The sequence below is a fragment of the Bidens hawaiensis genome, unplaced genomic scaffold (genome assembly GCF_021521415.1).
Source record: "Bidens hawaiensis isolate Kalapana, Puna unplaced genomic scaffold, B.hawaiensis_p1.1 tig00030524_1, whole genome shotgun sequence".
NCBI lineage: Eukaryota > Viridiplantae > Streptophyta > Magnoliopsida > Asterales > Asteraceae > Bidens > Bidens hawaiensis.
The window spans coordinates 21015-38182 of NW_027495091.1; the positions used below are offsets into that span (position 1 = coordinate 21015).

Consider the following 17168-nt stretch of genomic DNA (forward strand, 5'->3'; position numbering starts at 1 on the left):
CCGGTTTTTTTTGGCCCAAAAAAAAACCGGTTCGGTTAATAACCGGACCGGTTAATAACCGGTTTTTGTATGTCAAAACCCTAACCGGTCTAACCGGTTAGGACCGGTTTAGAAACCGGTTAGAACCGGTTAATAACCGGTTAAACCGGTTTTTTTTAAATAACCGGTTAATAACCGGTTTTTTTTCATAATAACCGGTTTTAAAAAAAACCGGTTTTTCCATTAACCGGTTTGTTAACCGGTTTTGGCTCTAAAACTTGTAACCGAAATACGAACCGGCGGTTTGTAAACCGGTCAAACCGGTTTTTAAAAAACCGGTTTTCGTAAAAACCGGTTTCCGGTTTAAACCGGCAAACCGGTTCCCGGACCGGTTTTTTTGACCATCTCTATCCTACATGGTCATGCTTGTCCTTTGATCATTTGGGGTGAGCAAATTAACCGATGAAATCGAATCAGTATTAACTAAACGCCGATGTAACCAAAACGGTAATGGTTATGAGCAACTGATTAACCAAGATCGGTGTAAGTGTGTAGCGATACAAAGAAGTTTATCATGGCTCAATGTATAAACAAATCCCATATCGGTCGTGGAAATGAGAGATTATTGGTTTAAAAGAAAAGTCCCATTTCTTAAATCATCTTGGGTTTAATGTTAGTGGATGAGAGGGGATTTCATGGTGAAGGATAAGCAAAAATGCCCTAATGGGTGGGGGTTATTTTTTTGTAAAATAAGGTGAAAAATTTTGCATTAGTTTGTAAAAGGCTTGTATGTATTTATAACAGTTTGTAGATTTCTAAGAAATTTGTTAAAAAAATCAAAAGAACTATACTGATATTTTAAAAAAATCTAGCTAGTTACTAAACTATTATATCAACTAAGATGATTTAAAAACATAAAATAAATTTGGTTATTGATATATTTGTGTGACAACATAACACACAAGGATGTGTGCTAATAATGGATGAATAGAAAACTAATGCTCTTAAAGATAATTTTATGATGTGACAACTAACTCAACACGTTTTTTTAGCGTTTATAGCTTAACCCGTTTTATATGACTTGAAAGGTTCTTCATAATGTATTTAACTTCATATATATATATATATATATATATATATATATATATATATCTAAAACAACATTAAAAAATATTTGACTGTTGTTATAATATAGTTTTTTAGCCTCTATAATCATATTTAGCACGTTAAATATTTGTGACATTTAAAGAAAATAGCCTTACAAATAATGAAAATATCATATATTTTTTAATGTATATGATATATTTTTAATGAAAATATCATATATTATTAAAAAATATTTGACTGTTGTTATAATATAGTTTTTTAGCCTCTATAATCATATTTAGCACGTTAAATATTTGTGACATTTAAAGAAAATAGCCTTACAAATAATGAAAATATCATATATACCCACATAAAATTAAAAATATCATATATGCCCTTACAAATTTCTTAATATATCATATATACTCAGTTCATTAAAAACAAATTAATAAATTACCGAATTACCCTGGATCAATTAGATTTGATAAATGATTTACAGTGTATACCATTTGATGCAATAAACCTTTGAAAGTTTTGCATTTATGAAGAAGTGGACGATTTAATTGTCGCCAAAGATGATAAACGCCAATCAATAAACGCATTACGTAATGGAAATGGGTAGAAGGTGTATTCGTTATATAATAGGCATGTACGAAAGTTAAAATTATCGAAAAATAAGGGTAAAATGATCATTTATTAAATTGTTAATAATGAATGAGTATATATGATATTTTAACTATTTTGTAAGGGCATATATGATATTTTAAGTTTTGTCTGGGTATACATGCTATTTATGATGTGTGTGAGAATATATATGAAATTAATCCATGAATAAAAGATGATCATGGCAGATATGAGTGTTCATAAACCTTTGATATCTGCTGATCCGAAGAAAGTCAAGCCTGTTTGAAATCCATACGGTTCGGATTTGGCAGTTTGATGGTTTTAATGTTTCAGTTTGGTTTAGAAACTGGAAGCAGTTGTTTAACCGTTTCAAACCGCAAAATCACCAAAACAAAATTGTTAAACGGCCAAACGGGCCGGTTCAGCCAACCCAATCAACCCAGACGGTTCGGTTTGTCCTTTCTCAAGAATGTAGTTAGCGGTTCAACACAGATTTTCTGTCAACACGGGCCGAATGGCATGTGAATACATACCCCTAGTGGGTAGGCCCAATCCGGTACAAGATACCTGTTTTGACCCAAACCCGATCCGCCTATTTACTGTTCCCAACGTTTCGGACTATCGATAAGTGGTAACTGTTGGACCTTAAACCCAACCAAATTTCATTACCAATATACAAAACTACTGAATTAAAGGAATGGGATTTAGTGATTACTGATACATGTTTACCATCAATCATAACATTTGGCAAGAAACACGAGGGGTAAATCGGGCAACTCACAAGATGTTTTATTTTGTTGTCATGACTACTTCTAGAAGATGTATAAGCACACGAATGCTGTCAGCATTGACGTTAACAGTATCGATACGACATTCACACCGTTGTTGTCAAGAATACTGAGACCCGAGATCCTTTTCACGGTTGGTCCCGGTTTTGATACAACCTGAGAATATGCAAGAAATATTAGAGGTGTCAACTTTGACTCGTATATTTATGAATGGGTCGATTCGGGTTAGATAACGGCTGAAATAATATAACCTTCATAATCATGAGTGACCATCTGAGGAGATATATAATGGGTCATGTCGGGTTGGAAAACCGTTGAAATAATATCTTTCATAATCATTTTTGCATAATTTAATTTCTTTAATTCCTTAAAAGTAAACGAATAAGTCATGCTTTTTTACACGATCGAATCCCTAAACTTTTAAAGCTTAACGATAAAGCCCGTGGAGTTTATTTAAATACAAAATCCTTCATCTTTGCATGATTGAATTCTTTTAACAATATCTATCAAATAATCAAATAAAGTTTATATTGCTATGATAAAAGGATTAATTTGATATATACCCTTACAAAATTGAAAATTTTCATATATACCCAACTTTAACGAACTTTTACTTAATGACCATTTAACAATATTTGTTTAAACCTTATTTTTATTTAAATTTTGATCGATATCGACGATAAGATGGGCATATATATGTAATTGCAAAGTTTTAGAAAGAAATTAGCAAAAAGAAAGAAGCTAAAAATACGTAAATAAAAACTTTTTAAGTTAAAGATGGGCATATACAAAAATCTTAAAGTTGCAATTTTAAGTGGAGAAAATAAGGGTAAAATGGTCACTTATTTAATCGTTTTCAGTGATTTGGGTATATTTGATATTTTAACTAATTTGTAGGTCAATTAAACTTTCTAGGTTTATAGGGGTATATATGCAACTGTCTCATGATAAAAAGAATACCTTGTTACGGACACTGCAGAATCCACTATATTGCAATGTTGCTCCTAAAAGAGAGTCAATTAAACTTCCTGTAAGTCCTGCTAATGCAGCGAGAGCTATGACTAATAACTGTTTCCAAAACGCATCATTTGTGCAACTTTTTGTGAAAAATCCAGGTAAAACGAATGCTAATCCAATCACAGAGCCCGCTGCTGCAGCTGCTTGAAGACCGGCTTTTGTTATGCCACCGTTGGTACCCCTACGAACCACCTGTTTAACATGTCAACATGTCAAGAAGGAACTGGATTGATATGGGCCGGGCCGGGATGGGTTGGGCTGGGTTGATCCATTTAACATTAAGTTGTGATTTCATGTAGAGAACTACATAGCACTTGCATGTAGTGTTGACTTGATATAATTATGTATATCATAGTTAAAGCACTTGAATGGTTCATGAATGTAAATGAACGAACATGACTGAACTAAAAGCAATTAAAAGTACATGTGTTGAGTTTAAAAAACTATTAGAACTAGATTAAATTGTAATGAGCCTAAAAATATAAATGAATATATCAACGAATTTAAGGAAATGTAAACTAACAAGTAACGGACATAAATGAACGTGAAGGAGCGAACAAAAATGAACAAACGAGACGTGTGTTCTTGTAAGTTCGTTTAACCAAATGAACAAATTTTTTTGTTCATGTTCATTCATTCATTACATAAACGAATACAAAAGCTTTTAGCCAAACAATTCACTTAAAGTTCGGTCCGTTTATATGCCTACCATCTATGACACTCTCACTTTCTCTCTCTCTCTCTCTCTCTCTCTCTCACTATACATAAAAATTTTGAACTTTTATCCTTATATTTAAAAGAAAATATAAACAGTTTTCACCTTAAACGTAGTAATCAACCGTGGTTGTTCTTCACTGAGTACCCCAAGCTCAGAGGACCATGTGTCTCCATTAGAGCATGAGTAATGCCCGATTATGCCACCAACAATAGATGTTATGATATATGATTCACTTGAGTCCAAACAAATATCTTGTGATGATTTCAACTTCCAAAATGCTATAACCAAGATTGTTGCAATTGCACTATTTGAAAATACTTGTATCCTGATAGAGAAGATGGGCACAAATATAAAAACGTGCAGCTTAACTAATGTATGACAAGTTATTGTATTAGGATGTAAAGAAAAAGAGGGTTACTATCATAGAATAGCAACATAGTAATATCCCGAGTTGGTAATTATTTTTTTACTGACATGGGCTAATTTCATAAATTGATCACCTATGATGACCGGTTCTTGCTTATGTGGCACTTTATGATAAGATGGTTCATCATTTAATTACCAAAATGTCCATTTCAACAAAAGTACAATTGCCAAATTAGCACATTTTCTGAGTACATGTTCACAAGAATACAAAATTACCAAACTAGCCCATTTTAAAGATGTATAACTACCACGTTGGAACATTATTGAACATAAGTACCAAATGGACCACCGACTGAAGTACATTGATCTATAATGAAATATGCCAAGAATAGCAATGCATTTAGCAAGTAATACACAATATCATGGTTACAATTACTTCCCACAATGAAGTTCAGATTCATAATACAGGATGATTTTGAATTTTGATATAGTTTCAGGTACAAATTGGACCTTGAGAAATAATTGTACTTTGATATTTATATCATTTACGAGCTTGATTGTTCTGTAGTTCAAAGCAACCAACATATATACTTGCATAAGCAACAGCTTTTGGTTAACACTAAACAGCATGTCAGACATCTTTTATGTGTTTTACTACCCTAAAACTTAATAGAAGCTCTTATAATGCTCCAGAACTTGACAAAAGTACAGAGATCATAGCTAAACTTGAATGTCATCAAATGTTATCAAACCACTCTTTGCAAGGACTAATATCATAATATAGAAACTTACTTATAGTGTTCCACAATGGTCATTATACTGTGATCCGGTCCAACTTAGTCATTAAATATTGTAAAATATTTCATCAGTGTGAAACACTTTCGAGAAAATTGCTATTATTTGACATTATCATGAAGATAATGTAACACTTCTATTATTTAAACAACTTATGCTTATGTGCGTACGCATACACACTTTTCTTCATCCAAACACTCAGTAGTTCTTATTTACTTATAAAAAACACAGTATAAACAGATACATTGTTTCAATAATCAATCCCAAACACCACCCTAATTTTAATGACTAAATTGCTACAAAATCAAAATAAACAATGACCTATATGGAATAGGAGGTAAGTAAGATACAATTTCATGACGTCAGCCCTTAACTAACAACATACTAAACAAAATCAATCAATCAATCAATCAATCAATCATACCCAGTAAAATCCCACCGACAACAGAGCTATAGGTAGGGTCTGGGGAGGGTGGGATGTAGGCACACCGTACCTCTATCCAAAGGAATAAAGAGGTGGCTTCCAGAGAGACCCTCGGCTCTAAGAACATGTGTATGAAGCAAAAAAAAGGAAATCAAAGTTTAATAGTTATATAAAAAACTACTACTAATTATAATAATATTAATAATAAGGTCACAGTTTAACCGCAATATAAAAGCTAATAATAATAATAATAAAATATGTAAGGGAAATACCATTATGGTATGTGACCTAAATAAGTTAAGTCTAAGCCCTAAGGTATTCAATTCTCTCTAAAAATCCTTAACTTTAATTCTACTTCTCCACGAATTCCTATCCTCAACCATGTCCTCGGAGAGGTTTAGGTCTATCAAATCATGCCTAATCCTCTCAACCCAAGTCAATTTCGGTCGTCCTCTGCCCCTCCTCCCCTCTATAGTAATGTTTTCTACGGATCTAACAGGATTCGTCGTCTGTCTTCTCTTTACATGTCCAAACCATCTCAATCTCCACTCTCTTATCTTGTCTGCTATGTTCGCCACCCCTAATCTCTCGCGAAGCACAACGTTTCTTATTTTGTCTAGCCTTGTGTGCCCACACATCCAACGTAGCATTCTCATTTCTGCTACCTCCATCTTCCGCACTTGTGCCTTCTTGATGGCCCAACAATCTGTTCCATATAGCATTGCAGGTCTAACTGCCACCCTATAGAATTTTCCCTTCAGATTAGCCGGGAAACTCTTGTCGCACAATATACCTGTGGCTGCTTTCCATCTACACCATCCTACCTGAACTCGGTGGGTCACATCACTGTCTAATTCCCCATCGCTCTGTACAAATGATCCTAAATACTTGAACTTCGTTACCTGCGGGACCACCTGCCCTTCAATTGTGATGTGTGCGTTTTCACTGTCGTTTATCTCACCAAAATCACAGTGTAGGTACTCCGTCTTAGATCGGCTAATCTTTAAACCTTTTGTCTCTAAGGTTGTTCGCCACTCCTCAAGCCTCATGTTTAGATCTTGTTTTTTCTCAGCAAGTAACACAATATCGTCTGCGAACATCATGCACCACGGGAGAGTCCCCTGAATCGACTTTGACAACTCATCCAAGACTACTGCAAAAAGAAACGGGCTCAACGCTGACCCCTGGTGAAGACCTACCTCTACAGGAAAGAAATCAGTAATATATGCTCATAATCCGATCTAACAATGAACACATTTGGCAGAGTCATATCATAATTACAGATAACTACAAAATATCATTCATTAGGTGAAAACTTGAAAAAACAGTACCAATTCCGTTGACCTCCTGCTTTAAACTCAGCATCAATACTCCGTTTCTTCTCCTCCCCCAATTTAGTAAGCTTCGATGAAGTAAAGAAGAACGCTAACAACATTGCTCCAAATCTACAAAAAACCACAAAATTAACCACAAGTTGAACTGATATCAAAAAACTAAATGCTGATAAAACACAAATTGAACTCAAATATACAAAAACCACACATTTAACTAAAATCAACAAATTGAATAATGTAAAAAACACAAATTGAACTCAGATCAACAAAATAAATAGTTAACAAACAAATCCTGAGCTCAAATCTACATAAAATTAACCACAAACTGAACTCAAATTAACAAAGTAAATACTTAATAAACACAACTTGAACTCAAATAAACAAACTAAATACTTAATAAACACAACTTGAACTGAAATCAGCAAATTAAATACTGATTAAACAGAAACTAAACTCAAATCAACAAACAAAGTACTAATTAAACTCAAATATACAAAAACCACAATGTTAACCACAAATTGAACTAAAATCAACAAATTAAATGCTGATTAAACACAAATCGAACTCAAATCAACAATGTAAATACTTAATAAACAAAAAATGAACTCAAAGCAACAAATTAGATACTTAATAAACACAAATTGACCTCAAATATATAAAAACCACAAAATTAACCACAAATTGAACTCAAAATAACAAACTAAACACTAAATAACCACAAATTGAACTCAAATCAACAAATTCATTGCTGTTTAAACACAAATTGAACTCAAAACTACAAAAAAAATCACAAAATTAAGCACAAATAGAACTCGAATCAACAAATTAAATACTTAATAAACAAAAATTAAACTCTATTCAACAAATTAAATGCTAATTTTACAAAATTAACCACAAATTGAACTTAAATCAACAAATTTAATACTGATTAACCACAAATTGATCACAAATATACAAACACCACAAAATGAACTTGTATTAACAAACTAGATACTTAATAAACAAAAACTAGAGTCTAATCAACAAATTAAATTCTAATTTTACATACATTTAACTCAAACCTACAAAAACCACAAAATTGAACTCCAGTTAACAAATTAAACAATTAATAAACTCAAATCAACAAATTTAATACTGATTAATCAATAACTGAACTAAAACCTACAAATTAAACAGAAACTGAAAACTAATCAACCTGTAATTGACGGCGAGATGAACCGCCATGACGAAGAAACCTGCAAACGCACCGGAAACATCGAGCGAGTGTTTCCGGTACGAATTACCGGCGATTAAGAGTGAAACTACAACTGCGATTAGCAATTGCAGCGGTTGATTCTCCATTTTTATTATTATTATTATTAACTAACAATGATAATATTGAAACCCTAACTAACTTCTAACAGAAAATAAAATCTTTTTGAAGTCTGTTGCAGTTTTATATTTTGAAATGTTTTGAGAGTTTAGGTACGTGAGGTCAACATAGTGTCGCTTGGTTAGTTGTAATTTAATATTTCAAATTTTTAATTATTAGTTAACAAACGTTATTATTATTTTAAAGAATAGTATTTATGGGTTTGAGTGAACATCGACGAAAAACCACAGTTCTCTCTTAATCTAGTGGTAAGAGACATGCCCTTCCAATATGGAAACATCAGTTCGATTCTCACTTGAGTTAGCTTGAAGGACATCTAGGTGAAGGGACGAATCATGACTTTAATCCCGAGTTTAAACTCGACAAGGGGCGAGAGTTTACGGATTCCATCTGGTTTCCGCGCATCAGGGGAGTACGGTCTCATGACGGTCGAGGGGATGACCTTGGAGATAGCCCCAAAAGTATATGTTTACACGTGAGATTCGCTACCGTTCAAAAAACGTATTATTATTACTATTGTTGTTTTTTATTAGACAGAATTACAAATTTTGTCCTTTAAAAAAAGCCAAAAACCGGTTCGTGTCCTTTTCTAAGTTTCCTTGCAGGCGGTGTACTTTAAACTTTTTTTTTCTACACGTTATGTCCTTTACGCTAACTGGGTTAGAAAAACTCAGTTAAATGCCCTCACGTGAGACGCATGTGAGGGCATTTTTGTCTTTTCACCACCTGCAACTCCTTCCTTCTCTTCCTCTTCCTCCCTCGACGCTTAACCCCCTCAGGCTCCATTTCCCCCAACCGATTCAGATCCAAATTCAATCAAAACCTAATCCAATCAACAATGACATCACTTATACATTTTCACAGATCCCAAACATAAATCAATGGTTCATAAACAACAAGAAACACTCAAAATCCAACATTTAACAAAAATCAAAAACACACAGATTGCAAACGACCCAGAACAAACGACCCAGAAACAATAAAGATCCAAGCTTTAACAAAAATCAAGAACACCCGTAAAGATCCAAGCTTTAACAAACAAAAATCAATAACACCCAGATGAAATTGACCCACAAAGATTAAATCGAATGGTAACCTAAAACGATGCATAAATCGATCGATGTAGAAATTGAATCGTACCTTGTGAAGAACAGTTAGCCGCCGGTAATAGATCTACGGCGGTTGTATGGCGGTGGTGATGATGGAATGGGAGGTACAGGCGGAGCGTTTTTCCGGTGGGCTCTCCGGCTGCCGGAAAACGGCGCCGACTCGGAAGCTGAGATCGAGGCGGCGGACGTTGAAGCGGCGTTGAGGGAGGTTGGTGTGGTACTGGCGGTGGAGGCGGCTGTTGGAGGTTGGTGGTGGGAGGAGGCGGCGGGAGAGGAAGAGGAGAGAGCCGAAGGCTAGGGTTCCGGCGGCAATGAGGAGGAGGGAGGAGGAAGATGAGATGGCCGGAGATAGGTATGCAACATATTATTATTATTATTTACTGTTTTGTACGGCCGACGGTGGTGGCTGTTATGGTGGCCGGAATTTATGGCTTAGAGAGAAAGAAGAGAGAAAGAAAAGAAAATATATATAATATATTCCCCTGTTAAAATTACAATTATGCCCATCACATGTCTGGCACATGTCATACTTAACTGACTTTTTCTAACCCAGTTAGCGTAAAGGACAAAACTTGTAGGAAAAAAAAGTTTAAAGGACACCGCCTGCAAGGAAAGGACACGAACCGTAATTTGGCTTTTTTTAAAGGACAAAATTTGTAATTGGGTCTTTTTATTATAAAAACAACAGATAAGTTTAAGTACTTCTAGAACATCGTTTACTTTAATGTGCGGCAATCATAATCTGTGGCTAGGGGTGTTCAAAGTCGGATATCCGGACTTTTGGATATTTCGAATATCCGAAATATCTAAAAAATTATCCAAACTATCTGAAAATTATCCGAAATACCTGAAAATTATCCAAATATCCGATAAGTTATCCGAAATTATCCATAATATCCGGAAAAACTATTCAAAATATCAAAAAATTATACGAAACTTATAAATAATATTTTGTATTTAATAGTTATAAAAATATTTCGTATATCCGAACCATCTGAAAGCTTTCAAAATCACTAGCCGAATCCGAAAATTCGGATTTTCAGGTATTTCAGATACGGTATCAGATTTTTTTCCCCTATCTGTGGACACCACTTGAGACACATACCAGCATGGGCGGTTGGCCTATCTGAAAGGGGGTACCCGCTAATGCCCATGGTACCATAATTGTTAGAATTTGGGCATCTAATTCATTTTATTCCAAATCAAAAGATTAAAATCAGGGATAACCATAGTCACAAGATTGAGGTTATATAAACCAATAATAAAAATTTAAAACAAAGACAAAGGAATTAAATATGAAACTCTAAAGAACACCCATATCGGATCTTCTAAAGATAAAGTGATGGATCGAAGCATCCGTTGGGAACATCAGATCTACCAAAAAGGGGTTGGAGCTTCAAAAGATAAACCGTGGGGAGCCAATGCGTAGATGGAGATGAGAAAAAACTAAAAGGCCCTGTTAACATGTGCAAGAGACTATCCGACTTTGAGATACAACTAGGGGGTGTGCAAAGTCAAGTCGACTCGATTGTGAGGACTTAAGTCACTTAACCATAACCGAATGGCTGGTTAACCTTTCATTATGATTGATTTCGGTTAATTTTGGTATGTTTTTTTTTCTTTGTTCCAGTTGAAAGTGGTTCGTTTATGGTGTTTCAAGCTCAATTAAGAAATTTCGAAACTAAAATATGTTGGTTTGAAGATTGGTTATGGTGTTCCAAGCTATGGTGTTCCAATCTACGTTATAATTAATTGCAACATAAATTTAAAAAATCAAAGCTAGAAACAAAGATATAAAAGATAGAAATATAGGTATAAGATTTGAAAAGAAAACACAAACATACAAGGTTGGGTTTTAGTTAAAGACAGTTAACAAAGACACATTAACCCTAATCATAACCGAATGGACGGATAATTAGATTCACTCAACCATAACAGTTAGTTTTATTCAATTATGATTAATTTTTTCGATTTTTATAAAAATTCTGTTTTTACTCACTCCTGAATACAACCTAGGTTGCTCCACCAACATGATTTGAAAGAAAAAAAACCACTTTTCTTTCTTTTTCTCTTTTTCTATTTTATTTTAATTTATTTTTTTAAAAAGATTCTCGACCAGACCAATATGGGTTTTAAAACAATGGAACATTTGATCTAACCCTGAGTTGTCTCTTACATTTTTATTCTCTTTTTCACACGTTGGTATGCTTACCATAACATGTTTAATGATAGCATTCGTTGTTGTAATGGGTTATGATAAAATAAAAATTCATTAGAGTTGAGAAAACTCTAAATACTCATTCTCAATCACACGATTTTAATTAAAAGTTTGAAACTTGTGTTCCATAATTAAAGTTAATAAAAAATGTAAAAGTAAAGTTACATTTTCAGTACTCTCTTGAAAAATATGTTTAAAAGCTAAAAAATGTAAATAAAATATGAAACTATTTTTTTATTTTTCGATGTTTTGTATTAAATGTAACAACATATATTACATATGTTAAAAAAACAAAAACAAAAACAAAAAAACGATGTTACATAGGGTTTTCACGGGTTTTCTCAACTCAAAAGGGTGTTATACTCATATAATTATATAATATTGATGACTGGGTAGACTGATCATCAAAAGCCAAAGCAAGTAAGCTCACCACCTTACGAGCTTTGACACTTTGAATTTCGACGCTTGGAAGGTTTTTGATGTGACGTAAACAATAACCATTAGATATGTCTTACCCTGACAAAGTAAATGATAAATACCCTGATGGCTTGATGTAGTTGTAACGGGTTTTCGGTTTTTGGCACGTCTAGTTCTTTACTACTCGTGGTCTCCTACTTTTATCTTTATCCTTTTATATAGGTATGCAGCCTTAAAAAAAAAAGAAAGAAAGACACAGTGGATCAATGAATGTAATTAGGTGCCAAATTAAATTTATTAATCTTAATCATAAGAATGAACCTTAAACCATAAATCCGAAAATCGTGTATAAAGTGTAGATCATCAGCGCTCTAGATCATCCGCACTCTAGATACATACAGAGTATAAACACAAAACACATATAGGAACACAAACGTACACACACTGACGGATTCATGATTTTTTCTATGGGTTTACCTTTTCTTGGTGTTCAAATTTCGCACAACCAAACATTAAAATCTGAATCCGAATTATCCAAAAATTCTAATTATCCGAAATATTCAAAATCACTATCCGAATCCGAAAATTTGGATATCCGAGATTCGGAATCTGAATTGTCGGATAATTCGGATTTTCAAATATTTCAGATATATATTCAAATTTTTTTGAACACCTCTACCTATGGCCACTACCGGAGACACATACCCACATGGGCAATTGGCCTATCTGAAAGAGGGTACCCACTGGTGCCCCTGGTGTCGTAACTATTAGAATTAGGGCATCTAATTCATTTTATTTCAAATCAAAATAGCCAATAGTCACGAGATTGAGGTTATATAAACCAATACATTAAAACAAAGACAAAAGGGGATCAAATATGAAACTCTAACGTCTTGTTCTTGAGTTTTTTAACCAAGGAAAGAAAATGAAAGGAGAGGGAAGGATAAGAAAGGGAAGGGAAGGAAAATTTTTTTAATTAGGTGTATTCTTGAGTTGGAAGAAATTAGAGGAAATGAAAGGATAACTATGTTAAAAAAAGGTATCCTTCGTAATCATCCCATTTTTTGGAGGATAACTTATTGAGAAAATACATTAATTTAATCCCTCATAACTATCCTTAGTTTTCCTTTCATTTCCCTCCTTTAAAAAAAACTCAAGAACAGAAGAACTAACGGTAACACCCATATACTACATTGTTGCTGATTATTTATAACCTATAACTGAAGGCGGACATTATATAGTCAGGGAGCATATCAGATCTTCTAAATATAAAGTGATGGGTCTAAGCATCCGTTGGGAACAACGGATCTACCAAAAAGGGGTTGAAGATGAGATGGATCATGAGACAAAACCAAAAGGCCGTGTTAACATGTGGCAAGAGACTATCCAACTTTGAGATACAACTAGGGGGTGTGCAAAGTTGATTCGGTTGTAGGGAATTAAGTCACTTAACCATAACCGAATGGTTGTTTAACCTTTAATTATGATTGATTTCGGTTAATTTTGGTAAATTTTCCAATGTTTTTTCTCTTCGTTCTAGTTGAAAATGATTCGTTTATGGCGTTTAAGAAATTTCGCAACTGAAATATGTTTGTTTGAAACTTGGTTATGTTGTTCCAATCTATGTTATAATCAATTGCAGCATAAATTTAAAAATTCAAAGCTGGAAACGGAGGTATAAATGATAGAAATGGAGGTTTAAAATTTGGAAAAAACACAAACATTCGGTTTCGGTTAAAGGCACTTAACAAAGACACATTACCTAATTCCATACTAGTTGGTTTATTCGATTATGGTTAATTTTTTTAGTTTTAGGTTACGGATTCAATTTTTGCTCACCTTTAAATACGACCTAGTTTGCTCCATCAACATGGTTTGAAAGGGAAAAACCACTTTTCTTTCTATTTCTTTTTTCTTTATTTATTTATTATTTTTATAAAGATTCTCGACTAGGCCAATGTGGGTGGTTTAAGAACAGTGGAATATTTGATCGAACCTTGAGTTGTCTCTTACATTTTTATACTCTTTTTCACACGTTGGTATTCGTATCATAACATGTGATATGATAACATTCATTGTTAGACTAATATAATAATATTGATGATAGGGTAGACTGATCACCAAAGCCAAAGTAAGCTCACCACCTTACGAGCTTTGACACTTTGATTTTTCAATGCTCGAAAGCTTCTTGACGTGACGTAAACAGTAACCCTCAGAGATGTCTTACTTTGACATAGTATATGATGAATACCCTGATGGCTTGATGTACTTGTAACTGGTTTTCTGTTGGCCCGCCTAGTTTCTTACTAGTCGTGGTTTCTCTCTCTTATTTTATCCCTTTAGATAGTTATGCAGTCATAAAAAAGAAAAGAAAGAAAGACACAGGGAATCAATGAACGTAATTCGGTGACCAATTAAATGTATCGATCTTAACCGTAAGAATGAACCTAAAAGTATATAATCCGTCAATAAGAAAATCATGTATAAAGGGTAGATCATAGTGAAATACAAGTATGCATGAAAACATATACATATAAAGTATAAACACACAAACATATAAAGGAACACAAACGTTGACGTACACAAACACCTGTGTGTGTAATAGAAAATGATGCCTCTATATAGAAATAAACCTTTAAGTAAGCAGTAATGTCAAGATAAGAAATTGCAACGTTGTTGAAAAGAACACACATGAATAACCCGTTTATATCTGTGTAATAGTCATTATTAGTTAAAGTTATAATCTATGTTATAATTAATACCACACCGTCTGCCACGTGGCAGACCTACGCAGTGACTGCGCAAGGCTACGTCGCGCTACGCGACGGGTACCATGGAGCCCATCGCGTACCACGACGGGATCCCAAATTTTTCTTATAAATAGCAAGTCCGGGATCTCATCCAAGGCACACCAAATCACTCATACATATCTCTCTCTAACATCTCTCTACATTCCCACAATCATATTAACGATCCGTCTCGATAAGCGTGCCCCGATTCCTCGTTTGTGTACCAACGTTTCCTCGAAGTTTGAGCCACCCTCCACCCACATACGATCAAAGAGGTGTTTGTTATCAAAAGGCGTGCCAAGGAAGGTGTACCAAAGTCGATCAAGAAATTGGAGCGGCGTTGGAGTGCTGCTTGAGTTCCTAGGGTTTCTAAACGCCAAAAAGGTTAGGCGTAACGACAAAATGAATATAATATAATATTATATTAAGGGCTTAAGCCTTAAATCGAGGTTATACTCAATACCTCGATAAAAGATAAATAAACATAATAAAAAAAAAGAACAAAAGAATGAATTACAAATATGTATATATGTGTGTAAGTATATATGTATATTATTTGTTATGAAGTTATTATTTAAGTAATAATAAGTATTCTTAAATAATAAAAGAAAAAGAATATGTTTCTTAGAGAAGAAGAAACGTCGGGTTTTTATATAAAATAAAAGTTTATAATTTATTTTTAAACTAAAGGTTTTCAAGTAAAAGAAATATATGAACTAAAGGTTCATCGAGGTAGAGATATAAAATAGGACTAAAGGTCTTAAGTCGGATTGTATATCCGACTAACAAATGTTTATACTCGTACTATAGGTGTGAGATAAAAAGGGAAAGACCCTCGGACGGTGTTGAAGCCGGTCCCAAAGCGATAAGGTGAATACGCCCCCAAACTTTTATAAACTTGTTTTCAAACGAGTCAAACATGTTATATGAAAATTGTTTACAAGGAACTACGTGTTCCTAAAACCATTATAAATGAAAGTATAAACCTAGCCCTCAGGCTGTGGTATACGTATGTCTGGATCCTTACATAGGTGGTAGTACGCGATGGGCACATCGCACCACCTTGATGGTAGGACGCTTTCCCGCGGGAAGTACGATCATTGTGTATATTTACGGGTACTTAACTAAGTCGAACGCTGCGGTGTTTGCTGAGGTGACCTAGAGTAGAGACTTGAATTTATAAATGTGTTATTTAACTTTGTTATTCCTATGCCACGATGGGCCGAGGCAGGCGTAGTCTCGAGGGGTAATAAAGTAAAAGAAAATGTTTTTACGTTAGCATGTTCACCAGCATTCGTTGCTGACGTATTTTATTTACATTTTGCAGGTGAACAAGAATAGCGCTTGGACTGTCGAAGTGCTACTTATATCCGATGGCTCGGATTTATTTTGTATAACCCATAATATGATAAAATGGTGGGTTGTAATTTAAAACAAATAATCTTTTGAAACTTAAACGGGAATCTTTTATAATCCCATCTTTTGTAATATTACAACTTTGATCCTTATATTTTATAAGACTTCCGCTAAACGAACGTAACTCTGATTTATATACAATATATGGTACCAACTATTGGGTCACACACTAGGCCATAAGTAAGGATTTTTGGATCCATACACATGTGTAATTAGCCTTCTAACACCCCGGCTAAAGCAAAAACGCCTGAGTGTGACGTACAGATTGATCAAAACACATGTGATACTATTAAGTGATAATATTATCATTAATTAATTTAAACATCAAGTACACAAGTTTGTAACAAGAAATACAAGGAAAATACAAGAACAATTAAAAACTTGTCCATTTATTAATATAACCTAAGTTCCAGTGTCTTCTCCGTTTCATCCTCCATTAATTGTACTTGTAACATATATATAGAATAAAGTCAACTAAATGAATAGTTTGTGAGTTCACACAAGTTTTGATATAACTACATAAAAAGCATACAATTCCATGGACAAGTTTAAATGAGCAAGTAAGATCATTTCCGGTTGGAATTGCGCACCAACGTGTAAGGCCCCGTTACCGGTGCCTCACTTTTGATGTTGAATTTACTCATAAACGCGGTTCTAAATATCAGAGTTAATAAAAACTTTCGCGGAATAATATAAAAGTCAACCATTCATTACAA

General features: G+C 34.0%; 1 protein-coding gene across 1 annotated transcript; it reads right to left on the bottom strand.

Moving 5' to 3' along the window:
* Window positions 1-2333: 2333 nt before the first annotated feature.
* On the bottom strand, window positions 2334-8535 carry LOC143580561 (protein PGR-like). The gene is made up of 5 exons (XM_077063550.1): window positions 8327-8535; window positions 7129-7242; window positions 4315-4537; window positions 3438-3686; window positions 2334-2633 (listed from the first exon to the last, which is right to left on the bottom strand). The coding sequence occupies exons 1-5, from the start codon at window positions 8470-8472 to the stop codon at window positions 2502-2504; spliced, it is 864 nt and encodes a 287-aa protein (XP_076919665.1). The 5' UTR covers window positions 8473-8535; the 3' UTR covers window positions 2334-2501.
* Window positions 8536-17168: the final 8633 nt, after the last annotated feature.